At 34.2% G+C, this 25,005-nt stretch overlaps 2 protein-coding genes and 1 long non-coding RNA gene across 3 annotated transcripts; all 3 read left to right on the top strand.

The window, feature by feature from the left end:
- Positions 1-1,192: 1,192 nt before the first annotated feature.
- Positions 1,193-9,538, top strand: LOC104214772 (uncharacterized). The gene is made up of 9 exons (XM_009764487.2): positions 1,193-1,561; positions 3,202-3,296; positions 3,760-3,839; positions 5,759-5,800; positions 5,903-6,030; positions 7,621-7,801; positions 8,165-8,343; positions 8,567-8,794; positions 8,895-9,538. The coding sequence occupies exons 1-9, from the start codon at positions 1,389-1,391 to the stop codon at positions 9,175-9,177; spliced, it is 1,389 nt and encodes a 462-aa protein (XP_009762789.1). The 5' UTR covers positions 1,193-1,388; the 3' UTR covers positions 9,178-9,538.
- A 7,329-nt stretch (positions 9,539-16,867) lies between these two features.
- On the top strand, positions 16,868-22,702 carry LOC138886921 (uncharacterized). Its single transcript, XR_011405879.1, has 3 exons — positions 16,868-16,930; positions 22,374-22,446; positions 22,539-22,702. It is a non-coding gene; the product is annotated as an uncharacterized lncRNA (long non-coding RNA).
- Positions 22,703-22,705: 3 nt separating this feature from the next.
- Positions 22,706-24,652, top strand: LOC104214773 (uncharacterized). The gene is made up of 6 exons (XM_009764488.2): positions 22,706-22,786; positions 22,958-23,164; positions 23,284-23,358; positions 23,450-23,551; positions 23,640-24,002; positions 24,602-24,652. The coding sequence occupies exons 1-6, from the start codon at positions 22,706-22,708 to the stop codon at positions 24,650-24,652; spliced, it is 879 nt and encodes a 292-aa protein (XP_009762790.2).
- The last annotated feature ends 353 nt before the right edge of the window (positions 24,653-25,005 follow it).

The raw sequence follows: 25,005 nt of genomic DNA, 5'->3' as shown, positions 1-25,005 counted from the left end.
GTTAGTTTGTAAATAAAATATTTAATTTTTATAATTAAATATTCACAAATGGGTTTCAAGCTCCATATTTGGAACCCAGTAGCATCAATTTATCCTCAATTCTTCTATGTGTTAGTTTTATAATTTTATATGTGTTTGTTTGTAAATTAAATAATTAATTTTTACAATTATATAATATTTAATTATTAAAGATTCATATATGGCTTCTCGTCTCGATATTTGCGGCCCAGTAGCACCAAATATATGTTGACTATAATTGGACAAAGTTTGTGTTTGATCTATCAGTTATTTGATGTATTTTTAGTATAAAAGATACTTAAACTACAGGGAAACTACGTTAAAAGGCACTACATTTTACTACGCTAAAAGACACTACATTATACTACCCTAAAAGACACTATATTTTACTACGCTAAAAAACATTACATTTTACTACCCTAAAAGACACTATATTACTAGTCTTTAAGCAAAAAAATAATTTAAACCACATAAGACACAACAAATACATTGTAATCACAAAAATACATATAAAACAATAATATTTATTTATTAACATTTTTATTAACAAATAATAACATTTCACAATTATATTAGATTTTTTTACAACATTAATATCTTAGTCTGGATAAAAATAATATACCAATTTAATCGCAAAAAAAATAAATACAAAACAACATACAACACATTCAAAACAACAAATATGCATTATTTATTCGAGTTTGGACATAAGCTAAATCGGAATACCTCGATTTATGTTTTTCGGAAAGTTGAAGATTTGAAAGCTTGACTCCGAAACAAGCAACCCACAACAATAGAAGGCTTGGCTAGGATGTGAGACCAACAATATCTACTTTTTAGGGGACGAGTGAGGTCCACACGAGCTTTTTTTATTGTTAATGGGGGACCTTTTTTTAAAAAAACGGAAAAAAAAGACTGGGCAGACCGTGGGGAAAGGGAAGGGATTCTGATATTTATATATATAAAACGCGGTTCATTACCATGCTTTATATAAAACACTGTAATGGACCGTGTTTTATATAATTGTCTTTTCAGTTTTATATAAATTGCGGTTTGTTACCGTATTCCATGTAAAATGCGATACTTAGTACCTTAAAATAACCACGTTTTACATAGATATGTAATTTTGTTTTTTGTTTACACTTAAAAATACAAAAGAAGAGCATTTTGGTTCCGCACTCGTATTTAGCTCACATCCAAATTTCACAAAATGTCCTCCCCCTACATCCATCCACTGGTCCATGGCCTGCGCTAGTAGCGAACCTCATCGCTTCATCTAATCCCCTTCCTTCAATGTCCCTTCTCTCCATTTTGTCGAATTCTTCATCGTATTAAGGGGAACAAACATAGAGTCTTCGGCTGCCAACAACATGCGTTCGGATTCCGGGTCGGGTTTTCCCTCAACGGTGAAAATATCTGGCCTCAACTCCACCGGAAAGAGTGGGCCAGCGTTCGTTGGTCAGGTTTTCAGTATGTGTGACCTTTCCGGGACCGGTCTTATGGCTGTTTCTACCCACTTTGACATACCCTTTCTCTCCAAAAGGTATAATCTTTATATTCTCTTTCCCTATTTTCAATTGAGCTCCCCCACTACTTAGCATGTCAGATTGTGTTTTAGCTATTAGAATCGATATGGATACAGACAAATTGTTGTTTTTTACTTCTGTTGACTCATTTGCTGCTATTGCACTCTTTTGGCACAAGTAGCAACTGAGAAAATTTTGGTATTAGGTGGCGTGGTTAAATCGTGGGAGTACTAAATACTTGATGAATCATGGTACATGTTTAACTTTGGACAGCTTTAGTGTTGTACTCCAGGATGGCCAAATAGGAAGTAGCTAAATACTGTTTTTAAAGTAAAATTGTGTACTGCAAACAGCATAAGTGTGATATCATGAATGCTAGCAATCAGAAAGGACACGGGAAAGAAAATGAAGAAGATCAGAAGATGTTCTTGTTACTAAAAGCTCTGAAACATGAATAAAGCTTTAGAAGCTGTAGTATGAGCGTATATCCGTTGTGTCAATAATCAGCTTATTCAGAAGAAGTCACTTGGTTGAGTTTTGAATTCGTCAGAGGTCTGTAAGATTGCATAAATAAGTCTAGATTTTTTAAAGACCTTTTATTATTGAGGAAATGACTGAATAATAGGGGCATTGCTAGTCAGTAAAGCAGCTAAGACTTCTAAACGATTAGGAAAACTAGTGGAGTTATACTTTTAACTTAGCACGAAGTCTACTTTGCTTTCCCGATTAAACTTTGAATTACTCATAGCATAATCGAGTGTAGAGGCTTGAAAATAGAATCTCTCATATCACGTAAAGGCAACAAAACTATTGCATTTCATAGAGGTCGCCAAGATTACGGGTAAGAACCGATAAGGCTGAAAAGCCATTGTTGCTTGTCTGTGCCTCTCCTCTGACAGTCTGACTAGCTTTTCTCCGAATAAGTTCCTCGTACCAGTTTATCGTTGGTCATCAAGAGAGGAAGAATGTTTACCCTCTCAATTTAAAACATGTTTAGTGGAAAAAATATCAATGAAATACACACCAGTGAAATATTTTAGGAAAACTTTCACCAGGAAGTACAAAGTTACATGTTAAATAGTTTTATTTTGTGTGCAAATTCATGTTAAACAGCCTTATAAAAAAAGTTAAATAGCTGTCTCTTTCACTTTTGCAAGCATCTTGCATAAAACTAGGAGTCTAATGATTGATAGAGTCTTTAGTATTATGGACAGATGCTTCGTGGATAATCCTGTATGGCAATTCCCCTTTGATATGCAGCTGTGCGTTAGAAAGCATTATTGTTTTTCTCTCCAATATGCTGTTTCCATGAAAGATAAATATAAATGATGAAGCAAGATGTGTCTTATCTTTGTTTTTGATCTTTCATTTTTGGGTTGAGTAAACTACTTTTGCTCATTTTGGTCCTAAGACCTGAGTGTGCATCTGGAAAACATATCTTATTTGGTATGTCTGAAGTTTTAGTGGAATTGGTTGTCATTGGCAAACAAATGCCTTAGCTGGTCAGTATATTGATAACATTTACTTACACGAAGTGTTCTGATCTTTTGAATTACTATCTTATCTTCATTGTATCTTTTCATACTAGTGAATAGTTCCAAAAGTTTGTATTTTGAATATTTTGTGTCATTCATAAGATTAATTTTGTGATATCCAGGACACCTGAATGGCTAAAGAAAATGTTTGCAGCAGTTACTAAGAGCGAAAGGAATGGTCCTGTATTTCGATTCTTCATGGATCTCGGTGATGCAGGTCTTATTTGAACCACTTAGATTTTCTGTTTATCATGTGATGTCTCCACTCTCCCAGGAAATGGATAGAGACCCATTAATATGTTTTAAAGTACTAAGAGATTTATTACTATTATAGTCATTGGCTCTTTGAATTTTAGGACCTCAGCTTGCATCCTCCCTCTCACTTCTTTTCTTTTGTTTTTGTTGGTTAGACTGTTGAGAAATATGACAATCCACTAATGATTCATGTTCACATGGAAAATATCATTTTAAACCTTGGTTCTTGTGGAACTCTTTCTTTTGTTTATCTCAAACAAAAACAAAGACAAAATAAGAAAATTATCTGAATGAGTTCATGTAAGTGGAGTGCTTTTGTTTGTTTCTCCCTCAAACTGAATAACTCCTTGATGGGGAAGTTCCTCATATCTTGTTTGATAGTTGTTTTATAAATCTCTCACATGCTGGATTTTTTGTTTTTCCAGTTTCTTATGTAAAAAAGCTGAATATTCCTAGTGGAGTGGTGGGCGCATGCCGTCTTGATTTAGCATATGAGCATTTTAAGGTACTTTCTTGGTGGAAATTATGAATATTATGCATTTTCTCTTGTTTTGAAGTTGAACTAGATAACTTTACAGAGTTTTACTGCCTGTTTTTATTGAAAGGTGCACAGACTAGCTAAGTGGATAGTTGGTGCTTACTTGACTACCCTATTCTAATAGGATATTTTTTCAACTTTTTATGTTTCTGATCATATCTCAATCAGTATCTAAAGATGAGATAATTATACAGCATAGTCTAGCAGATGCCCTCTCTACTCCATCGAGGTAGGGGTAAGGTCTGCGCATACACTACCCTCCCTAGATCCCTCACCTGTGGGATTTTACTGGATTGTTGTTGTTGTAGTCTAGCAAATGTCAAACCACAAAGAAAGCAAATATTTATCATCAAAACTGCATTTAAATGAAAATAAAGATAAAAAACAAAGAGAAAGAAGTTTTGGTTTTGTAGGGGGTGGGGGATTATATGTAGGAATTAAGGAAGATAGACTCTTTATGACGAGTTCATATTTAGGAAAGATAGGTTGAGCCAACAACGAGAACTTGTAGAGGAATCAAACTGATCTTGAACATGGAGCTGGAGAGAAGCATCACAATTTGTTTGGGAAATCTGAGATTAGGATCACATTGGATCTAGTCCTGCTTTATGGCCTAGCTTGAGAATGATGTAGATTGAGTTAACCTACTTTGCATATAGGGTTTGATTTCCCACCTTGTAATCCCCTCCCGGTTTCCCCTTCCCCTACCCTCCTCTATATAGTATTTTTTTAAAAAAATTACTTTGCATTTAATCAAACTAATTGAATTTCGGATTTACTCATCTCTTACTTGAAAAATTCATTGTTCTGGATTTTTTTTTTCCGAACTTGCATGACTACATATTTTATAGAGCTTATAGTATTGAACACAGTTTAGTGATAAATGTGTAGGTATTTATAGATATTCTTATATTCTTTTTGATAAAATAATTAATTTTATTTAGTTGAATGGGCAAAGAGAAACCCGCATATGAGAAGTATGCTAAAAGTAGAAAAACCTACACAATGATATGTTTTTCTACAAACGACACTCAAATTTTTATACATAAAGGAACTTCATGGGTGCACCAAAAAGAAACAAGAATAAGAGGCTACTCCTCAATTGTACCAAATTCAACTCTACCGCATGATGCCCGTCAAAAGCTCTCAAGTTCTTTCTCTCCAAACGACCCACAGAAGTTATATATAAGTTTTATATATATTTTTTGGTTTAACTTAAATATGTTTTTTTCCCTCTATCATTGAATTATAACTTAAACTATTAAAAAGGGAACAATTTATTTTTATATTATAGGTCTGCAAGACGTCCCTCATGTGTGAATCTTTCTCTGGCCAAGCACGAAGAAATATTTTATTGATATGTGATAATAAAAAATCAGATGCTGGATTTCTGCCTGCTCTAGTACCAGCTATGCGAATACTCATCTAAAAGCTTAAGTGGTTAATGATGAGGCATTTGAATTTATTTCTTATAGGTCAAAACATTTATGCTAAGCTATAAGATATCAACGATGTCCAATTCCAAAATGATACCCAACTATGTATGAAGGAACAATATTTTTAGGAACAAAATATACATATAGGATTAGGAAACAGGACCAACCCCATCTCCTACAGTGTCCAGATTAGTAAGGTTCTAATCAGGGCACTGTAGTTTGTGGGTTGTGTAGCAACTAGAAAGAGAGATGTGAACTTGCAAGTTCTGATTGTTTAAGACAGTTTTGAGGAAAATGATACCTGTTAGAGTTTAAGGATTCCCTTCCACCTGAAAACTATTGATAGTACATTTGCCGTGTTCTGGGATTCTGTTGCCCCTTCTTATTGGAAACTTCATGATGTTTTCATCTTCCAGGAATTTTTTTAACACCATATTAATTTTCTGTCAGGAAAAACCACACTTGTTCCAATTTGTTCCGAATGAGAAACAGGTTTGATCCTGTTTTGAGATCTTGATTTAATTCTGGAAAGCAGCTGTTAAAGTTATTTATTTATCATCTTAAAATCTCTACAAATATTTGGTGCACATTCAGGTCAAGGAAGCCAACAAGCTGCTTAAGGCTATGCCACAGTCTGATGGAAGGAAAAAGGTGGACGGTGTTCCTGTTTTCAGTGCTCAAAACTTAGATATTGCTATAGCAACTACAGATGGTATAAAATGGTATATTTATCTGCTTTATGCATGGTTGTTTGTTTTCTGATCAGTGAAGTGGCTCAAAAATCCCCATCTTTGCTTTGTGAAAACTTCAATATAACACTCTTTTTGGCCCAATTGAATATTTAATTTGATGTGTGGTTATTAAAATACATGGAGTGTATGGGTAGGTTTCAGCTTCTTCGGTATAATCTTACTAATAGTTCGTATAGGAGCTATAGCCGTTTCATTCCTATTCGTTGTTATGATATTCTGTATTGGACTGATCTTTTTGAATGTGTGAATTATCAATATTCTCTTATGGAAGATGTGGAGTCATATGACGACCTTTTGACTTTTGAAGAAAAATGAACAGATTAAAGGTGGATTCTACATGTTACTCTTTATTGTGCAAAACTTTTTCTAAAGCTTTCCTTTAGGGATGATGGAGTTTATTTTGGGAGAACCTAAGAATGAGAGGTAATTTATTAATATGTGATAGATGAAATTGTCATTGAATGGAAACCTAAATATTGGCCAGCTTTATGGTGATACACAATCTCTGCATGGTGTTCACTTTTTAGAATTAATTCTCATTTTCAGGAGTCTTACTTCTGCAGCATCACAAGTTGCTTTGATTGAATGTTCCTCATGAAAGAAACCATTTAATATGATTATATTCAGCAAACATTTGCATCACCTCTCTTGTTTCCTAAAGGAAAGGAGAAAAAGAGAAGGATTCTAATTTATTAGGGGAGCTATTTATAACTAAGAACTCAATCTCTTCGTCCGTAATTTGTACATTATAAAATTCCTGTATACGTCTTTAAATGTGCTCATTTTTTAGGTGCTTTTCTTGGCCCTTCTGTAAAGAAGGCCAGATATGAAAGACAAAAGTCCGCGTAATGTCAAACAGGGATCTGAATGTGTAGCCTTCTGACTTCTGTGATCCAGCAGTAATGAATGCTGAGAATCAGAGGATCATGATTTATAGCCCAGATTAACATTGAGCAAATAACTTAATCGTGACTATATCCTCATAAGAATATAGGAAATATCTGATCTCTTATCAAAGGAATTGACCAATGCGGAAGCTTGTAGAGTTACAAGACATTCAATTTAATATTAAGTATAATGATAATGATGTTCCATAAACTAACTCGATGTAGATAAGGTTTGCTGTAACCACATTTTATCTAGTCGTTAGTAAACAATAACGGGCAGAATATCAAGTCAACACACTTTCAAGAATGAGGTGATTGACTGATGTGTAAAAACCCTCGGATAAACCATCTTCTTTTCTTATCAATAAATAAACCATCTGCTTCATCACTTATTTCTGTAGGTTGTCAGACTAACTGAAATGTGGATGAAACAGTTGTAATATAAGCAGTCTTGAAGTAAATGGCAAAGCTTGTGAATGGAATTTAGACTATTCAGTCCTCCCCTTTTTTTTTATAAATATATTTTAACTTCTATGGCGGACTCTCCAGTTCACCTTTTGTCCGTACCGCCTTATCAACTGACTATTCTGAAAATCTATTTGTGGCTGCTTCAGTCTTTACTTCTGTCTTTTCTCCCTGTTATCTTATATGTATTTGTTCGTCTTCTTATCAGGTATACTCCTTACTTCTTTGACAAAAACATGTTAGATAACATTCTTGAAGAATCTGTTGACCAACATTTCCATTCGCTGATTCAAACACGACACGTCCAACGCCGAAGGGATGTTTTTGATGATAATTTGGCTTCCGAAGTAATTGAAGAGATGGGAGATAGTATGTGGGAGCCTCCTGAGGTACTAAACTGGTCAGGCTCGAAAGTATGTGTTCGGGGCAAAAGAGATAGTGATGAATAAAACTTAAGAAATGAGGATCGTGATATATTTTCTAAGGTGGTTTTCCTTTGGGTTGGGGGTGGAGAGAGATGGACAATAGAATGAGTTGAATTTCGTTTACATGGATATGAGGGTAGGGAAAGCTGTCAACCACCATTGTGGTCATTTTATGAGTGGCTATAGCCCATGATCAAAGTACACCAGCAATTTTGGTTCCTTCTCTTTTCCTGCTTTTTATTCTTTTATTGGTTTTAGCAATTCGTTTGTTTAGTTGTGCTGTGGATAATGCAAAATATCACTAACCCATTGGTAAATGATTGACAGGTTCAGGATGTGCTCGATGAAGTGGGTCAACCAGCGATACCTTTGAGTGTAATATCAAAAGCTGCTGAAATTCATCTTCTACATGCTGTCGATAAAGTTCTTCTAGGGAATAGGTGGTTACGAAAAGCAACAGGAATTCAACCTAAGTTTCCTTACATGGTTGACTCATTTGAAAAGAGGTAAGTTATCCATTTTCAAGAGTTTCTTTGGAGGGAGAAGTGTTCTTTTCACATGGTTCATAGCTTAAAATCTTTCAACACTGATGATATTCATCTATTTTATGTCACATTGTCAGCGGCTAGATCTTGGTATCTCAGAATTCTCCAAGCTGTAAGCAAAGATTTGGATGGTAAAAACATTTGATGCAATATCTCAATCGCAACATTTTCTCTGATATTGCAGGAGCGCAGCTTCTTTCCAGAGAGCATGCAGGATTTCCAGTTTTGTTAATAAATCTCAGTTGGAGGCTAATGATAACCAACTACAGTGCATCAGCAGTTCAGCAGTGGAGGAAGCAGATAATGTCTCTAATAAAAAACAACTAGGGCTGGATCTGCGGCTCCCTTTTGGGGGTTGGTTGAGTCCTGCATGGAGTAAAGGACAGAAGCAGCAGATAATACAAGATAAAAGGTCCCATTCAGTTTATTGGTTTTATGAAAATAACATGCCATCTTAAGATTAATAGTCCTTGTGGAAAAGAAACTGAAATTTTAATTGTTAATACTGACAGGGAATACAGAGAACTACATCCATCACCTTTGCTTCCAAAGATTACTATGGTTGGTGTCTCAATGGGTGAGGCTGGGAAGGTGAACAAAGCCACTTTGAAGAAGACAATGGAAGATTTGACGAAAGAACTGGAATGTACAGATCAGAAAAATTTGTCTGGGAATAATGTTGATGAAATAACATTTGAGGAGAGGGATCCTCTATTCGTAGCTAATGTTGGTGATTATCTTTCTAGTGCAGCAAAGGGAGGTTCAGCTCGATGGGTTCGAGGAGGAGCCCTTTAAGCAATCTCAGGCCAAGTTTTTGTTCCTCCTCAATTAGCTGCTTACATGTAATACAGGAAAACGTAACTTAGTTTGCCACTGCTTGGCTTTACAACTAGTAGCTAGTGACGTGTTAGTTGTCTCAGGTTTTAGCTGAAGGAAATGGCCTTTTTTTGCATCAATTGGTTACAATAGGTCAATAGTGGTTTAAAGGGAGGACGAAAATTATGTATGTACTCGAGATTTTGATCCCAGCATCAGTTGTAGTATATAGATTGTTGTACCAATGTATACTTTTTATTTTTCAGCAGTTAAACTGCTGAGTGTCTTAGTGTACTTCAATACTCAAAGATGTAAAGGATAGTGATACTTTGATCTGCCATACACTCTAAAACTGCGAGACATTAATCATAGTACTATGCTAGAAATGCATATCTCTGTATGCATGATGCACATGTGCCTTTTAGCTTATATTGGCACTTCTACCACGTGTGCCTTTTTCTATTATTAACTTAGTTAGGATAAGTTGAAATCAAAATGCTGGTTTTGTTAGAATATACTCTGGTTTCGTCCTTTCATTTTCCCCTGTAAAGGTTGATTGAGATTGTTTGTGGAAGTGTTCTTATCTTGTTGATGCGAGTTGCTTTTAGCTTTCTTTGCATTCATCTCTAGTGATGCCTTTAGGAGTAGGATGTAGACTGCAACAAATCCTTAAACATTTCTATTTATCACTATGTTCTCCTTTTCTCTTAGTCAAATCATGGCTTTTTTTTTTTATTTGCACCGGGTATTCGAGTCTCTTCGAGCCCCGACTATTCCCGGGGTGCACAGGCCCTCGGTGTAGCATGTTACTCCAACGTAGCTTTGACTCATTTCCAAGCTACTCATTTCCAACAGCAAAATGGATTTTGCAGTTGTCTTCTTCATTACTAAACATTTGAAGAAGTTGGGAGAGGTGACAGAGTTCTAACCCCGTAAAGTGATTTATTAGGGCAACATGCATGAATATTTACACTTCATGTCACAGAAAATCCATGATAGTCAATGAAAGCACAAAAAAGGGGGAAAAAGTGCTGTCTAGCTTTGACTTATAGTCTTAAACCAACCCCAAAAAGTAGCACCAAAGAATAATTAGAGAGCAACCCGGTACACTAGGCATCCCACGTTCAAGCAGGATGCGAGAAGGCCGCATTCCTATGGGTATAACGTAGGCAGCTATTCTGACACTAGCGTTCCAATGGGTGTAATGTAGGCAGCCTATTCTAATATTAGTGTAATACTGTTGCTCCAAAGCTCACCTTCAAATAACATCAAACAAAATAAAAGAACTTGTTAGTGAAGAGATAATTGGAAGTTGCCTTAGTGGCTTTCCTTTTGGGGGGGATATGTTTTCTAAGTGCGCCAGTTTCTCTATGTCCTCACGTTATAGTGAAGATAAGCACTGGATTAATTAGGACCTTTCACTCATATCTGGAGACGTGAGACTACGACAGACAAAATGGCTTTGAAATCGAAGATTAATTAGTTTCTTGTCCATTTGCACAATCTTTTTTCTTCTCGCCACTGAGGTATTTCTTCATTGTTACTTGCATTTCTTCTGCCAAACCCACAAAAACTCATGCACGTAGGAGGAAAAGACCTGTCTTTCCACGTAAGATACCATCTCGGTATATATATATACTTTCATAAAGTTTGATATACGTTTGCGACCATCATTCTGACGCTTGGGACCAACATTTTCCCGTCCAATTAAAATCGGTCGGAATTTGGTCGGAAATTATCAATTTCCGACCGATTTCGTTCGGAAATTGCGGACCGACTGTCTGTCAAACTTAGTATATATACTACATTATACTATATATCTATACATATATAAGTATTAAATATTATTTATTTAAACCCTCTTTATTATTTACACACATAAATATTATTAAATTTATATTTAAATTTGTATAAAAGTATTTTTTCAACCGAATTCGGTCGGAAATATTGAATTATAATTATTTTGGTTGGTTAAATAAATATATATAATTTTTGTCTTGGGCGGGAAACAAAAAATATCAAATTTTCCGACCGAATTCGGTCGGAAATTTGAAAAAAAAATTAATAAATAATTATTTTTTACATTATATAGAAGTATGACCAATTATTTGACCAATATCCGACCGAATTCGGTCAGAAATTTGGTAAATTTTTAATAAATAATTATTTTTGTACATTATATACAAGGGAGGCTGAATAGTTGACCACTCGGTAGGAAATTTGGTAAATTTTTAATAAATAATTATTTTTGTACATATGACCAAATAGTTGACTAATTTCCGACCGAATTCGATCGGAAATTTTTGTAAATTTTTAATAAATAATTATTTTTGTACATAATATGCAAGTATGACCAAATATTTGACCAATTTCGGTCGGAAATTTTATTTTTTTGCTGGCATGCAATTTTTGTTGACTTTTGCGACCAAATACTCTTATTTCCGATCGATTTCGGTTGGAAAGCCTTGGACGGAAATTACCTAATTTCTAGTAGTGATATATTACTTTTCTTATTAGTTAACTCTCATGATGTAAGTACTTTATGAATTACAGTAAGTTATGTATAGTATAAATTACAACAACAACAACAACATCAACATATCCGGTATAATTCTACAAGTGAGATCTGAAGGGTAATGTGTACACAGACCTTATCCCTATCTGAGGAGGTAGAGAGGTTGTTTCCGGTATTGTATAATTAATTAGTGTCGTTTAATTGTTCGTAGCAAGTTAATTACTTGCAATAATTTTTAGGTATTAAATCCATGCTTACTATAAACAGTTAACTGTAGTTGGCTTTTATAAAATGATAGTCTTAAACTTCTTCACTTTTTTCTTCTAAATATTATTGGACCCACTGGCCATTACCTTATGATCTATCTAATGTTTTGAACATATTACATGTGGAGATGTTTTTACCTTTGTAATTTCTTCAAATGTAACGTTTGTTGTTTGAATCTCTTTTTTCCTTTTTTGGGAAATCAGTAGAAAGATACATGAAACAGTCCAAAAATCTTTTGGTTGATGGTGACACGTGTACAACTTAATTCTTCATCAAATAATCACACATGTTGGACCCTTGTCCGGAACCAAAATGTGGTTCTTTTAAACTCAAACTACACAAATTGGTGGTAAAAAAAATTATATTTTTATATATAGCGCCATAATACCTGGCGCTATACAGTAACAGTAACAGCACCGTTAATGTATAGCGCCAGGTATTGTGGCACTATACTGTAAAATCTGACACGCCCAAGTATAACGCCACAATACCTGGCGCTATACATACATCATTAATGTATAGCGCCAGGTATAGTGGCGCTATACTTCTTTTTCCTTGCCCCACCAATAATTTCTGACTTCAATAATTCAAAAGCGTATAGTGCCAACTTTTTGGGCGCTATACCTATATATAAAAAAAAATTCCCGGCTAGCCATTTCCTATATAAAGAGGTTAGGATTGTATAGAAATTCATTCAAATTTTTTTTAACTCTTGTTGAAACGTTTATTGTTCTTAAATTCTCCAGCATTTTTTCATTATGTTTGAAGAGCGTAGAATAAGAGTTTCATTATATTGGGGGGTGAGGTTGTGATGGAGAATAACTCTGTGGGCTACAGTTTACCTGCTCAGTGTCATGTTAAATTGCCACTTACAATAGAGTACGATAAATTGATATCGTTGTTATGCAAAAAACTGAGTGTGAAGAAATGTTCAGTGATACTTAAAGTAACCGGAAGATATCCGTATTCCGTCACTCCGCAAGGGGTTGCTTTTTACTCGGAGTTTAACATTTTGAGTAATTTTCTGAGGACTCCGGACGAATGCCGAGAATTTCTTGTAATCACAATGTTGGAGATGTACGTGAAGGTCGAAGACGTTCCAAAAAACGAGGTTGTGCGTAGTAGAGATAACCCCCAGTCATCGAGTGGTTATTCTGGAGCAGTTTTTGCCGGACAGGTTCCAGATGAAAGAGTTTTTCTTGATTTAAACTTATCACCGCCGGCGAATGAGCAGCGAGAAAATAATTTATACCCTGCTTTCCAGCGAGAAAATAATTTATACCCTGCTTTCCATAATTCACAAGACGAGTGGTAAACTTCAATTTTCATTTGTGTTAATTATGTATATTTTTGGCGTATTGAATTTGTATTAACACTCATATATTTAATAGGGGGTACCGGCCGAATATGTATGTATAACGCCACTATACCTGGCGCTATACATTAATGATGTATGTATAGCGCCAGGTATTGTAGCGCTATACCTGGGCGTGTCAGATTTTACAGTATAGCGCCACAATACCTGACGCTATACATTAACGGTGCCGTTACTGTTACTGTATAGTGCCAGATATTATGGCGCTATATATAAAAATGTAATTTTTTTTTACCAACTATTTGTATAGTTTGAGTTCAAAAGAACCACATTTTGGTTCCGGAGTCACGTATCTGTCCAATTAGGGTCTAGCTCAAAGTTAGATACAAAAGGTCTGGTCTTGTCTAATCAGATTTGATACATCCACTCAAAGTTTAATTCAGTGAGTTGAGTTTCGAAGAATTATCGATTGAATACTTGTCCAATTAATCGGGTGATAGCTCAGTAAAGTACCCCATCCACTTATCTTTTAATGATAGACAGAAAAGACATGCAGGAGATGGACAAAGAGAAACAAATTCGGTAATTTAATAAATAAATAAACAACTATGAAGATGCGGTTTTCATAGTTAGATGGTTCGGACACCGTGCAGAGGAGAAACAGATGCTCCGGTTAGGAGGTGTGAGCGGTTGGCTTTGACAGGTACAAGAAGAGGTAGAGAGCGGTCCAAAAAGTATTGGGGCGAGGTGATCAGGCAGGACATGGCGCAACTCCAGATTTCCGAGGACATGACTTTTTATAGGAAGGCGGAGGTCGAGCATCAGGGTTGTAGGTTAAAGGGTAGTTGAGCGGTTTTCCTCTTTGTCCTAGTTTCCCTTTTTGTACCGACGAGTACGATAGTGTTTTGTCTAGCACTGCCATCAATTTATGTTGTATTTCACACCTTTGCATAATATTTGTGTTCCTGCTTTTCCATTTATTTATTGTCTCTCACGTTGTTGATTATTTTTTGGGTTTTGTTGTCACATTGTATCTAAGCTGAGGGTCTCCTAGAAACAACCTCCCTACCCCTCTAGAGTAAGGGTAAGGTCTGCGTACACTCTACCCTCCCCAAATTCCACTGATGAGATTTTACTAGATTGTTATTGTTGTTGTCGAAGAAGGCACTCTCTTCTTCGAATAATCCTCGTGATCCATTGTTATTAGGTCACGTTAAAAATTGGCATCAGATCTAGTGAGGTACGAGTTCGGTGTAATTCAGAAATTTTACTTCAAATCTTGTATTTATATCAAGAAATTTAGTAAATATGTATAAATAAATTCGGAACCCAATTTACTAACACATAATATTACTATTCTAAAATTTAGGATTCATAAAGTTTAAATTCTAATAGTGCATAGTTTTGGTGGTTCTCTTCCTTCGGTTTATCCATGCAATGATAGCTTCAGTGACAGTTAGTAGTGATGGCTGTCTTTTTAATATAGGAGTAGTACCTTTTTCTCCATCTTCTAAGGGTTTGCATCTTTTCTTTTCGCTTTGACATCATAGGGCCAAATTCAGTTCATATAGCCGGATCAAAAATAATTTAAATGCTAACTGTGGATTGTGAGCTATAAAATGATCAATTCGGAAATGTACACATAACTCTATTTATGCTTATAGTTTGCACATATAATATATATACACGCTCCAATTACCACTAAACACTGAGTTCTACCGATCGAACTAAGAAACCAAACAAAAACGGATCATCTGCAAGGGCCGGGCGGACTCCACCATTTCCATGAAAATTATATATTTTAATGAAGCATAAGGTTGGATTCAGAACAAGAAAAATTCTTTTTGTGAGGATGACTATATAATCATCATACTATATTATTAGTATATTATAAGCCACAAAGTAAAAGTTAAAATACTAAAATACCCATTAATAGTTGGATGGCCTTTTTACCTTCCATCTATAAAATATGAATATGTATTTCAAAATTTACGGTGGAATAAGGAATCGTAAGTTATCTATTAGCAAGACAACAAATAGATTCGTAATTGTAATGTACAATAAATTAGCCATTGACACATCACATAAGTAAGGTGCATGCACCTTTTTCTTGGCACTAATTACAGATGTGAACTTAATAGCTCTTCTTGGGAATTAAGTGTTTTTAATGTATCATTATCAAGGGGCGGGAAAAACTAAAAAATCTGATGACCCTCATCACTATTCTATATATACTTCAACAAGTTAGCAATAAAAATGTTTCATTAGAGTTAGCTATATGCATCATGTTTAATTATTGCATCTCTTGTTTATTTAGATACTACTCCACTATTTCTCTTTGGCCCTTGTATTAACTGATAACTTTCTAAAGGTTGATGAGATGCTGAAACAAAGAGATCCACGATGTTCATCCTGTACTCTTTATTGAAAGTGCATGTATTTTAGTTGTGGAGTAATTAAGTATTTCATTAATGGAAGTAGCTATAATCATCACGTACTTTTAAACACTTAGGGCGACAGTGGATGTACATATGTTGTGCTTTATTTGGAGATTTTGTGGAGATATAAATTTACTCTATATGTTTGGTCAATTGTTTTAGTTCTTCTATATGTTTTAGCAAGAATAGTTATTGCTAATTACATTAGATGTATTTTACATGCATCTACCATGAAATCTGGAGTAGAAAATTCGTTCGACATATCTCATATACCATTATGGAGCTATATTATCTTAATTAGCTTTACGTATTTGTTGCTCGGTGGCAAATATACTGTCCTCTTATTTTGTATTTTATTTAATTAATAAGCATTATATAATGACAGAACCAATATTCCTTGGTTTCAGAAATTCCTTTTTAGCAAACAAATAACTTATAGTAGAAAAATTACCTTACATAGTTGTATTTGTATATAAAAAAAATATTTCATAGAATATATTTTTGGCAAAAAAAAACAAAAATTGGAGCAGTTTTTCAAAATTAATTGAATCTCAATATAATATTGAGCAGTGAGTGCCTTGTGGATCGAGGTAAGTGTTTGGTCTAACTTTGACTGAGGGATTAGGGATCACTACAAGAAAATGGAATTTACAACAATGTTTTAGCAACAACTGAAATATTGTTGGCAAAAATGGATAAATGGCAACAATTCCACAAATTTGTTGCTATAGAATAAACTTTTTTGCAACAAATTTTTATTGTTGGCAACCGTATTAATTTTGTTGCCATATTCTATGGTTCAGATAATAAAATTTAAATTTTAAAAATATTCTAGCAACAATTATGGTATTGTTGCCGAATTTAATAAATGGCAACAACTGATTTTAGTTAATAGAACTTTTAAGATAATATATAAACTTAAAATATAAACAGAATTTGCAACAACAAAATCTTTTTGTTGGCAATACATAATATTTTATCAAGAAGGTTCGTGGGTTGTGGCCTAAAACTTTCCAGTTTTCCGCCAAAATTAAACGCGACAAACTTTTCCCCTTTTAATAACTTTACTCAAATTTTTAGCGCACTCTCTAATAACCAATCTGGCTAGGGTTTTTTTTATCTGCTATTCTTGAACGAGCTCCTTCTCTGCTTCATCCTCCTTGCTGCGTCGTATTACTGCTGATCGGAAAAGAATCGGTAAGAACCCTATTCAAATTGCTTTATCGATTGCTGGTTCACCGAATAATGAAAATACCGTTTTCAAAAAGAAACTTTTCATAAAGTTTTTCTTTTAGCATTGTCCAATTTCTTGTTCTTTATATGAATGGATCTTTTCTGTTGTTACGTGTAGCATTATGGATCTTTTCTGTTGCTTTTCATATGAATTATGGATCTTTTCTGTTGCCTTTCATATTAATGTGAAACAATATTTTCTCGAAGTTAATAGATTATATTGAAGGTCAATAGATTTACACTTCAAGTTTTAATACTAATTTTGTGAGAAGTTTATCAATTACTTGATGTTATTTCTGATGTTGGTCTGGTTCATAAGTTTTCTTTATGTCCCCTGTCTAATTTTTGGTTCTTGAATATTTTATTCATGTCTATTGCTATTCATCTATGCTGATTATGTCATGGTTCCTGGATATCACAATCGTTCAATAATTTGGCAGGTGATTACTAATCTTCAATAGATATATGTATTCCACGAATGGTTCTACCCTTTCTTTTCTACCCAAAATACTCTGAAAGTTAATTTCAAAAATTTCATCAAAACAGTAAGGTGGAATATTGAAGCCACTATATATGTATCCATTTAAAGTGTCCTTCATTTAGTACTAACATCTTGTGAAGTTTTAATAAAAAATTGTAGATTTCTTTATTTGGACTTTAGAATATTTAATATATTATTTCTCATTCTATCCTTAGACGGGGGTCTATCGGAAACAACCTCTCTACCTATTGAAGGTAGGGGTAAGGTCTGCGTACACACTACCCTCCCAAACCCCACTTGTGGGAATACACTAGATTTGTTGTTGTTGTTGTTGTTGTTGTTGTTGTTGTTGTGTATTGCTATTATTGAATCCGACGTAAAGTAAATTCTGGATTACTCATCAAAAGCGTGGAGTATTTTCTAGTTACACTGGTTGTAGTATGAGTGATTTGCAATTGTAGATGCTTTCAACTTTGGAAAAATGCATTATTTTACTAAGTATTTATATTATTCTATTTTTTGAGAAAAGAAATTTTTTAGAAAATAAGTATTTCATTCCCTTGCACTCTGTTAATTCCTGAGAAAGTGTGAAAGAGAAAAATTGTCCAACCATAGCTGAATCGAATCACGTTGGTGCTCCTATGCGATTTTTTAAGAAGGGCACATACTCTGTCTAGACATTAATACTTCCGTGATTCCCACAATAAACAAGAGTCTCAAAGTAAAAATTTTATTTGCCTAATATGCATAGCTCAAAGTGGAGCTTTTGTTTGCCTAATTTTGTCCACTAATTCTAATTATTTGGCTTTTCAGTTCAACTCAAAGCCTTATGTTTCTAAGTAATTCTCTAATCTATTTTTTTCCGATACAACAGATAATAAAAAATAGAGAGAAAGACAATCATATAGTTTTACTTTTATATTTTATTGTAGGCAAGTACATGATGGATAAGAGCTGGATATTCATTAAGAATAGGGCGTTATCTCAATACTTGAATGGTGTAGAACAATTTTTAAACTTCGCATTTTCTAATCCTAATGTTGGTGTAAGAATCCAATGTCCGTGTATTAGGTGTAACAATGTTCTTTGGAAAACGCGAGAAGAAGTAAAGACAGATTTACTTAGACGGGGAATAGATTAAACATATGATAGGTGGATTTATCATGGTGAGTCGGATTCATCTTCAGATGATGGAACAAATGTTGGTACAGATTCAGATATAAGAAATGATGATGCTTCCACTTTTGAAATGTTGCATGACTTGTATCGTGGTATTCCCACTCATAGTCATGAGTTTGATAAGAACAGTGAGTCTAGTTCTGAAGAGCCTACTACAGAAGCTAAAATTTTCTATAGATTATTAAAAGATGCAGAGCAAAAGTTATATCCTGATTGTGAAAAGTTCTCCAAACTCTCGTTTGTAATGCGTCTTTTTCAAATGAAGTGTCTACATGGCTGGAGTAATACCTCATTTGACTTTTTATTGAAACTATTGAGTGATGTTTTACCCAAAGGAAATATGCTCCCGAATTCTATCTATGAAGTTCAAAAGATAATTAAAGGTTTGGGTTTAGATTATGTGAAGATAGATGCATGTGTTAATAATTGCATTTTATATAGAAAGGAATATGCAGATCTTTAGCAATGCCCTAAATGTGGTGAGAAAAGATGGATGGTAAGAAAAGGAGAACATACTGATGAAGAGGTTGCTTCAGAAAATTCGAATAAGAGAAAGAAAGGAATTTCTAGAAAGATTCTTAGATACTTTCCTATCATACCAAGATTACAACGATTGTTTATGACAAAACGTACCGCTGAAGATATGAGATGGCATAAAAATAAGAAAGTCGATGATGGAGTTTTACGACATCTAGCTGACTCCTTGGCGTGCAAAAATTTTGATGAAAAATATCCAAGTTTTGCTTCAGATCCACGTAATGTAAGGCTTGGGCTTGCTTCAGATGGCTTTAATCCTTTTGGTTCAATGAGTAATGCTTATAGTATGTGGCCGGTAGTGTTGATCCCATATAATCTCCCCCCATGGCTATGCATGAAACAATCAAATCTTTTGTTGTCTTTACTTATTCCTGGACCAAAAGGCCCTGGTATGGATATTGATGTGTATCTCCAACCTTTGGTAGATGATTTGAAAACCTTATGGGAGAGTGGAATTGAGACTTATAATGCTTTTATGAAACAAAATTTTTTCTTACGTGCTTCTTTATTGTGGACAATTAATGACTTTCCAGCTTATGGTATTTTGTCCGGTTGGAGCACTAAAGGTAAATTAGCTTGTCCGGTTTGTCATATACATACTTGTTCTATTTACTTGAAATACGGTCGCAAGCAATGCTATATGGGTCATCGTAGGTTCTTGGAAATAAATCATCCCTATCGTCGAAATAAAAGTTCTTTTGATAACACAAAGGAAGAAAGACTTGCGCCACAAGCTTTGAGTGGAGATGATGTGCTTGCACAACTTAATACATCCTCACAAATGTTAGTTGACGGCATCACAAGAAAAAGAAAACGAGATACAATAAGATATGACAATTGGAAGAAAAGAAGTATATTCTTTGAACTCCCATATTGGAGGACTTTATTGTTGAGACATAATTTGGATGTGATGCATATAGAAAAAAATATCAGTGAAAGTGTGATAGGAACGTTATTAGATATTGAAGGAAAAACAAAGGACACACTAAAATCTGGGTTGGTCTTACAAGAGATGAAAATAAAAAAAACTCCTTCATCCAATAAAAAGTGGTAATTAGTACATACTTCCTCCAGCAAGCTATACAATGTCTAAAACTGAGAAGATTCAATTTTGTCAGCTCATTAAAGAAGTCAAGTTTCCCGATGCTTATGCTTCTAACATTAGTCGTTGTGTCAATGTTAAGGAAGCAAGAATTTTCGGACTTAAAAGTCATGACCACCATGTTTTGTTTCAACGCATTTTTTCCACTTATCATCAAAGGGATTTTGCCAAAGGATGCATGTGATCCATTAGTTGAACTGTCATTATTCTTTAGCGATTTGTGCGCTAAAGAGTTGTATGTGGAGAAGTTAGATCAACTAGATAAAAGTATACGGGTGACAATTTGTAAATTAGAACGTGTGTTTTTGCCAACGTTCTTTGATGTTATGGTTCATTTGGCAATTCATTTGGCAATGGAGGCAAAGTTGGGTGGTCCCGTTCAATTTCGATGGATGTATTACATTGAAAGGTTGGATTCGTATTCCTCTAAACTATTCCTTTAGTTTCTCTTCTAGTTAAAATTTGTTGCAAAACTGATCTATTTTTACGTCATAGATTTTTGCGCACCTTGAAAGGTTATGTACGAAATAAAGCTCGCCCGGAAGGATCAATTGCCGAGGGATATCTTGTTGAGGAATGCATGATATTCTGTTCCAAATATTTGACTGATATGGAGACAAAGCAAAATCGTCCGGATAGAAATTTTGATTCTTCTAATATCGAACCAAATGGTTTATCTGTATTTAATTGTCGTGGTAAGCCTTTAGTAGGGGGTGATTGGATAAACTTAAGCACTCATGAAATCAATCAAGCTCATTTTTATATCCTCCAAAATTGTGAGGAAGTCAGACCTTGGATTGAGTAAGATACCTTTCAGTTAGTTTACATCCTTTTATTTTTATGGAAATCTCAACAACTATGTTTTAATATTATTTATTTTGATTTTATTAAATGCTCACATTCCATAGGCAACACTTAGAAATATTAAGGAATGAGAATACTAGAAATGTTTTCAAGAGGCACAAGGAGGAATTTCCTTTGTGGTTTGAGAAAAAGGTAAATTATATCATTTAATGCTTGTTTATTTTTATTTAGGATAATTTGTAAATTATATTTTTTAAATAGTATTAATGTTTGTGAGTTTGTAATTGAAATATTATAGGTGGCACAGTTAAAATAAAATGGTGATGGCCGAATTACCAGTGGATTACTACCTTTGGCAAGACGTCCAGATCCTCGTGCTTATTGCCATAATGGATATATCATGAATGAGTTTAGGTTTCGAACAATGAAATCTGAGCTAGGTTTGAAAACTCAAAATAGTGGTGTAGTTGTGAAAAGTGATGAACATACAGGAAATGTTGATTATTATGGAAAGATAAGAAAGATTTTAGAGATCCAATATTTGGATAATAATTCAGTCATATTATTCCAATGTGACTGGTTTGAAGTTCCTACTCAAGGTCGTAGTCAAAGTAGAGGTTATAAAAGGGATGAATATGGATTCATATGTGTAGATGTGACACGAGTCCATTATACAAATGATCCATTCATTTTAGGCTCACAAGCACAATCTGTGTATTATGTTAAACACGATCAAAATGAGAATTGGCATGCTGTGGTAAGAGTAAGACCACGGAATTTGTTTGATTTACCCGAACAAGAAGATAAAACGGAGCCGTATCAACTGATTGACTTGGTTGAAAGAGGAGAAGTAGATCTTTAAATAGAGTCCGACAATGATGTTATTAAAATACAAAGAGAAGACATTGATGGAGTGAGTGTAGATGCCCCTTCTCTAAGTAATGAGGAAGAAGTAGACTTAGAAGCTTTTGATGAATCTGATCATGAAAATGGAGATGACTTCAATGCAGATTAAGAATATCTTTCTGATGAGTTTGATGAAATTGAGGATGATGACTGGTTGTAATTTTCAACTAGTCAGATAATTTTGCCTATTTCAATCGCTTTCTTCACAAAAATATTTCCATCACCTTGCCGAAATGGTTAATTTCTTTTCTATTTCTGTAATTTCTTTATAATTTTTGCTTTCAATTGATTTGTTTCTCTCGGTTTCTGAAAATATATTGTCTCTTTCTTAGTATTTTGCTTCTGTCACTTGTACATTCGACTAGTCCAATAATACAATTTTTTTTAATATGTTGCAGCATATCATGATGACGGATGTGCATGTTTCTAACAATGATGAAACTGTTGATGTAATCTCAAACCCACCACCGGGTAAGTTAATTTATTTGTTAAAATTCTGCCCTATAAAAACTCTAGCTTGTATATGTTATGTTTACTATACATCTAAATATTTCCATATATAGCTGAAGGTAAAAAGAGAAAAGGAAGAGGGAAGACAACAGGACTTTCAATCCAAAAGAAACGCAAAGATAGTGACAATGGAAAGCTGAAGGTGATTATTCCACCAGATCGAACTGTAGCAGTAGGTCCTGGAGCTAATGATTTCATTACTGAGCTCTCTGTTAAAGTTATGCATAATGCTAGGCATGATGTCAAGAATTGGAAGGAAGTTCCTGATATAGCAAAAGATAGGATTGTTGCTCATATGCTGGTAATTCACTCTGTTCCCTTAGAATTTTCTTGTTGGTTTAGTAAACATAAGAAAACTCTCAGTGTAAGTATACAAATATAGAGAAGCTGACTCTGAAACAGTCCTCGGTTCATTGGCAGACAATCACAACTCTATTTCAAGTAAGCTCACTTAAGTTTATTCTGAATTCAGGACACCTTCCAACTTCCAGACACACAACACAATCGAGATACTATCCTTAAAACAGCTAATAATTTATATAGATATCGTTGTAGTAGGCTCCATGATCATTTCAAAAAATATGCTATAAAGGAGGAACGCTTGCAGAACATGCCAACCGATGTTAGTGAAGCTGAATGGAAATTCTTGGTTGAATATTTCGATTCTGATACTTTTAAGGTAATTAATTAGGAATATGCCAAAATTAAATTGATTTAACTTTGTAAATTATTTATTTTCTTATTCTACTTCTTATAATTCATCAAGAAAATATATTTACAAATTCAAATTCAATACAGAGAATGAGTGATCGAAACAAAACCAATAAGGCAAAACAAGAAATGAATCATATTTGCGGCAGAAAATCCTTCCAGGTAATATCTTTTGAACAGGTAACATATATCTTTATTTTGACGAATTTTGGTTATTTTTAATTTTATAACATAATTTGATTTATTTTGGTAGAGAGATACAAGCACCGGAAAAGAGCCAAACTTGCAGAAACTTTGGGAATTGACTCACATGAAGAATGGACATTGGGTTAATGATGCATCTGCTGAGTTACATGTACGTGCGAGACTATTATCCTTATTCCTAGAATGTGAGTCCGTAGAAATAAATATTGAACGTTAAAGCCTATATATATTTTTTGTAGGATAAGGTGAAAGAATATATTGCTGAACAAATTCAAGAAATTGAAGAAGATACTGATTTGGACCCAGTTATTAATGCTGCATTTGTGAAAGTTGTTGGAGAAACGTCAAGTTATTGTCGTGGTCAAGGTTCGGGAGTTAATTCAACAAGTAGGAGATCCATGAATGAAATTCAAGATAAACTACAAGCACAACAAAAAGAGGTAGAAGAAGAGCGTCGTAAACGAGAGAGTGTAGAATGCCAGCTAAAGGAAGTAAAGATTAAGCTTGAGGAAGAGCGAAAAAATCGAGAAGCCATAATGCGTGACCAAAAACTATTAAAAGAGAGCATGATGGCACTAGCATCACATATACTAAGTAATGAGGTATTTCAATTTCTTGCTTTTGGTCCTAAAATATTTCGTTCAAACTACACAACAGTAAAAGTGGTAGCATCACTTTCCTCTTTTGTGGTATTCTGTTCATTCTCTACGGCTTGAATTGGTGATGGTGGTGGTACTGCTAATGTTTCTGGAATGCTGGCAGCAGTTGTTATGCAATGCTGATACAATCGAAATGTCAGTTGATGTTTTTGTCCTTGGAACTCTAGGGTCATTGCTTCTCTCAAATATGGTATAAAATTGTAAAATAGATCTCATCTGGGATGACATTTTCATTGTCTTGTGTTGTGATACTGTTACAACGAATGATTCTATGCCCTATGATTGAATAGTGAATGATTCTACACCCTCTGCTTAAACAGAATTAAACAAAGAGACAGAGAAAAGAAAACTCTTTGATTATGGAACCAAAGATATTAAAGTAGTCGAATCCATAAATTACTCTTGTTGCACTATCTTTGTTTCTTCCTCGTTCCTATATCATTCCTTTCCATTGATTTGTACAACAAATTAAGTTATGCAGTTTTATTATGTTTAACAGAATGGAGTTCCTGCTGCAATTATAAATATTTTTTCTAATTTAGGTGGTTCGGATGGTACAAGTTGTTCAAGACTTATGGATGACATCACGGTAAGAAAACTCTGTCTAACTCTTGTAAAAGTAAATTCCTTGGTTGATATTGTTCGTTGTCATATTTGCATTCTTCTCAATTCAGAAAGAAAAGTTGCTTGATCTTGGACCTTTGAAAGGTGATGTGCTTGTTCTTAGACTTTATAGTTTTCTGTTGCAATTCTTTTGGTTCTCAGTCATATCATATCAAAATGAAAAGTTGTTTGATCTTGGGCTTTTAAAAGATTCTAGACTAAAGTTATATACAGAGAATATCTTATACTTTGGAGAAAAAAGTAAAAGAAAATAAAGAAGCCAAATCTAATGTGATTTTGTGGCGATATGAAAAATCTATAGTACATAGTTAGCGCTCTTCTT

The sequence above is a fragment of the Nicotiana sylvestris genome, chromosome 3 (assembly GCF_000393655.2).
Source record: "Nicotiana sylvestris chromosome 3, ASM39365v2, whole genome shotgun sequence".
In the NCBI taxonomy this organism is placed as follows: domain Eukaryota; kingdom Viridiplantae; phylum Streptophyta; class Magnoliopsida; order Solanales; family Solanaceae; genus Nicotiana; species Nicotiana sylvestris.
This window is presented reverse-complemented; position numbering and strand designations above follow the sequence as displayed.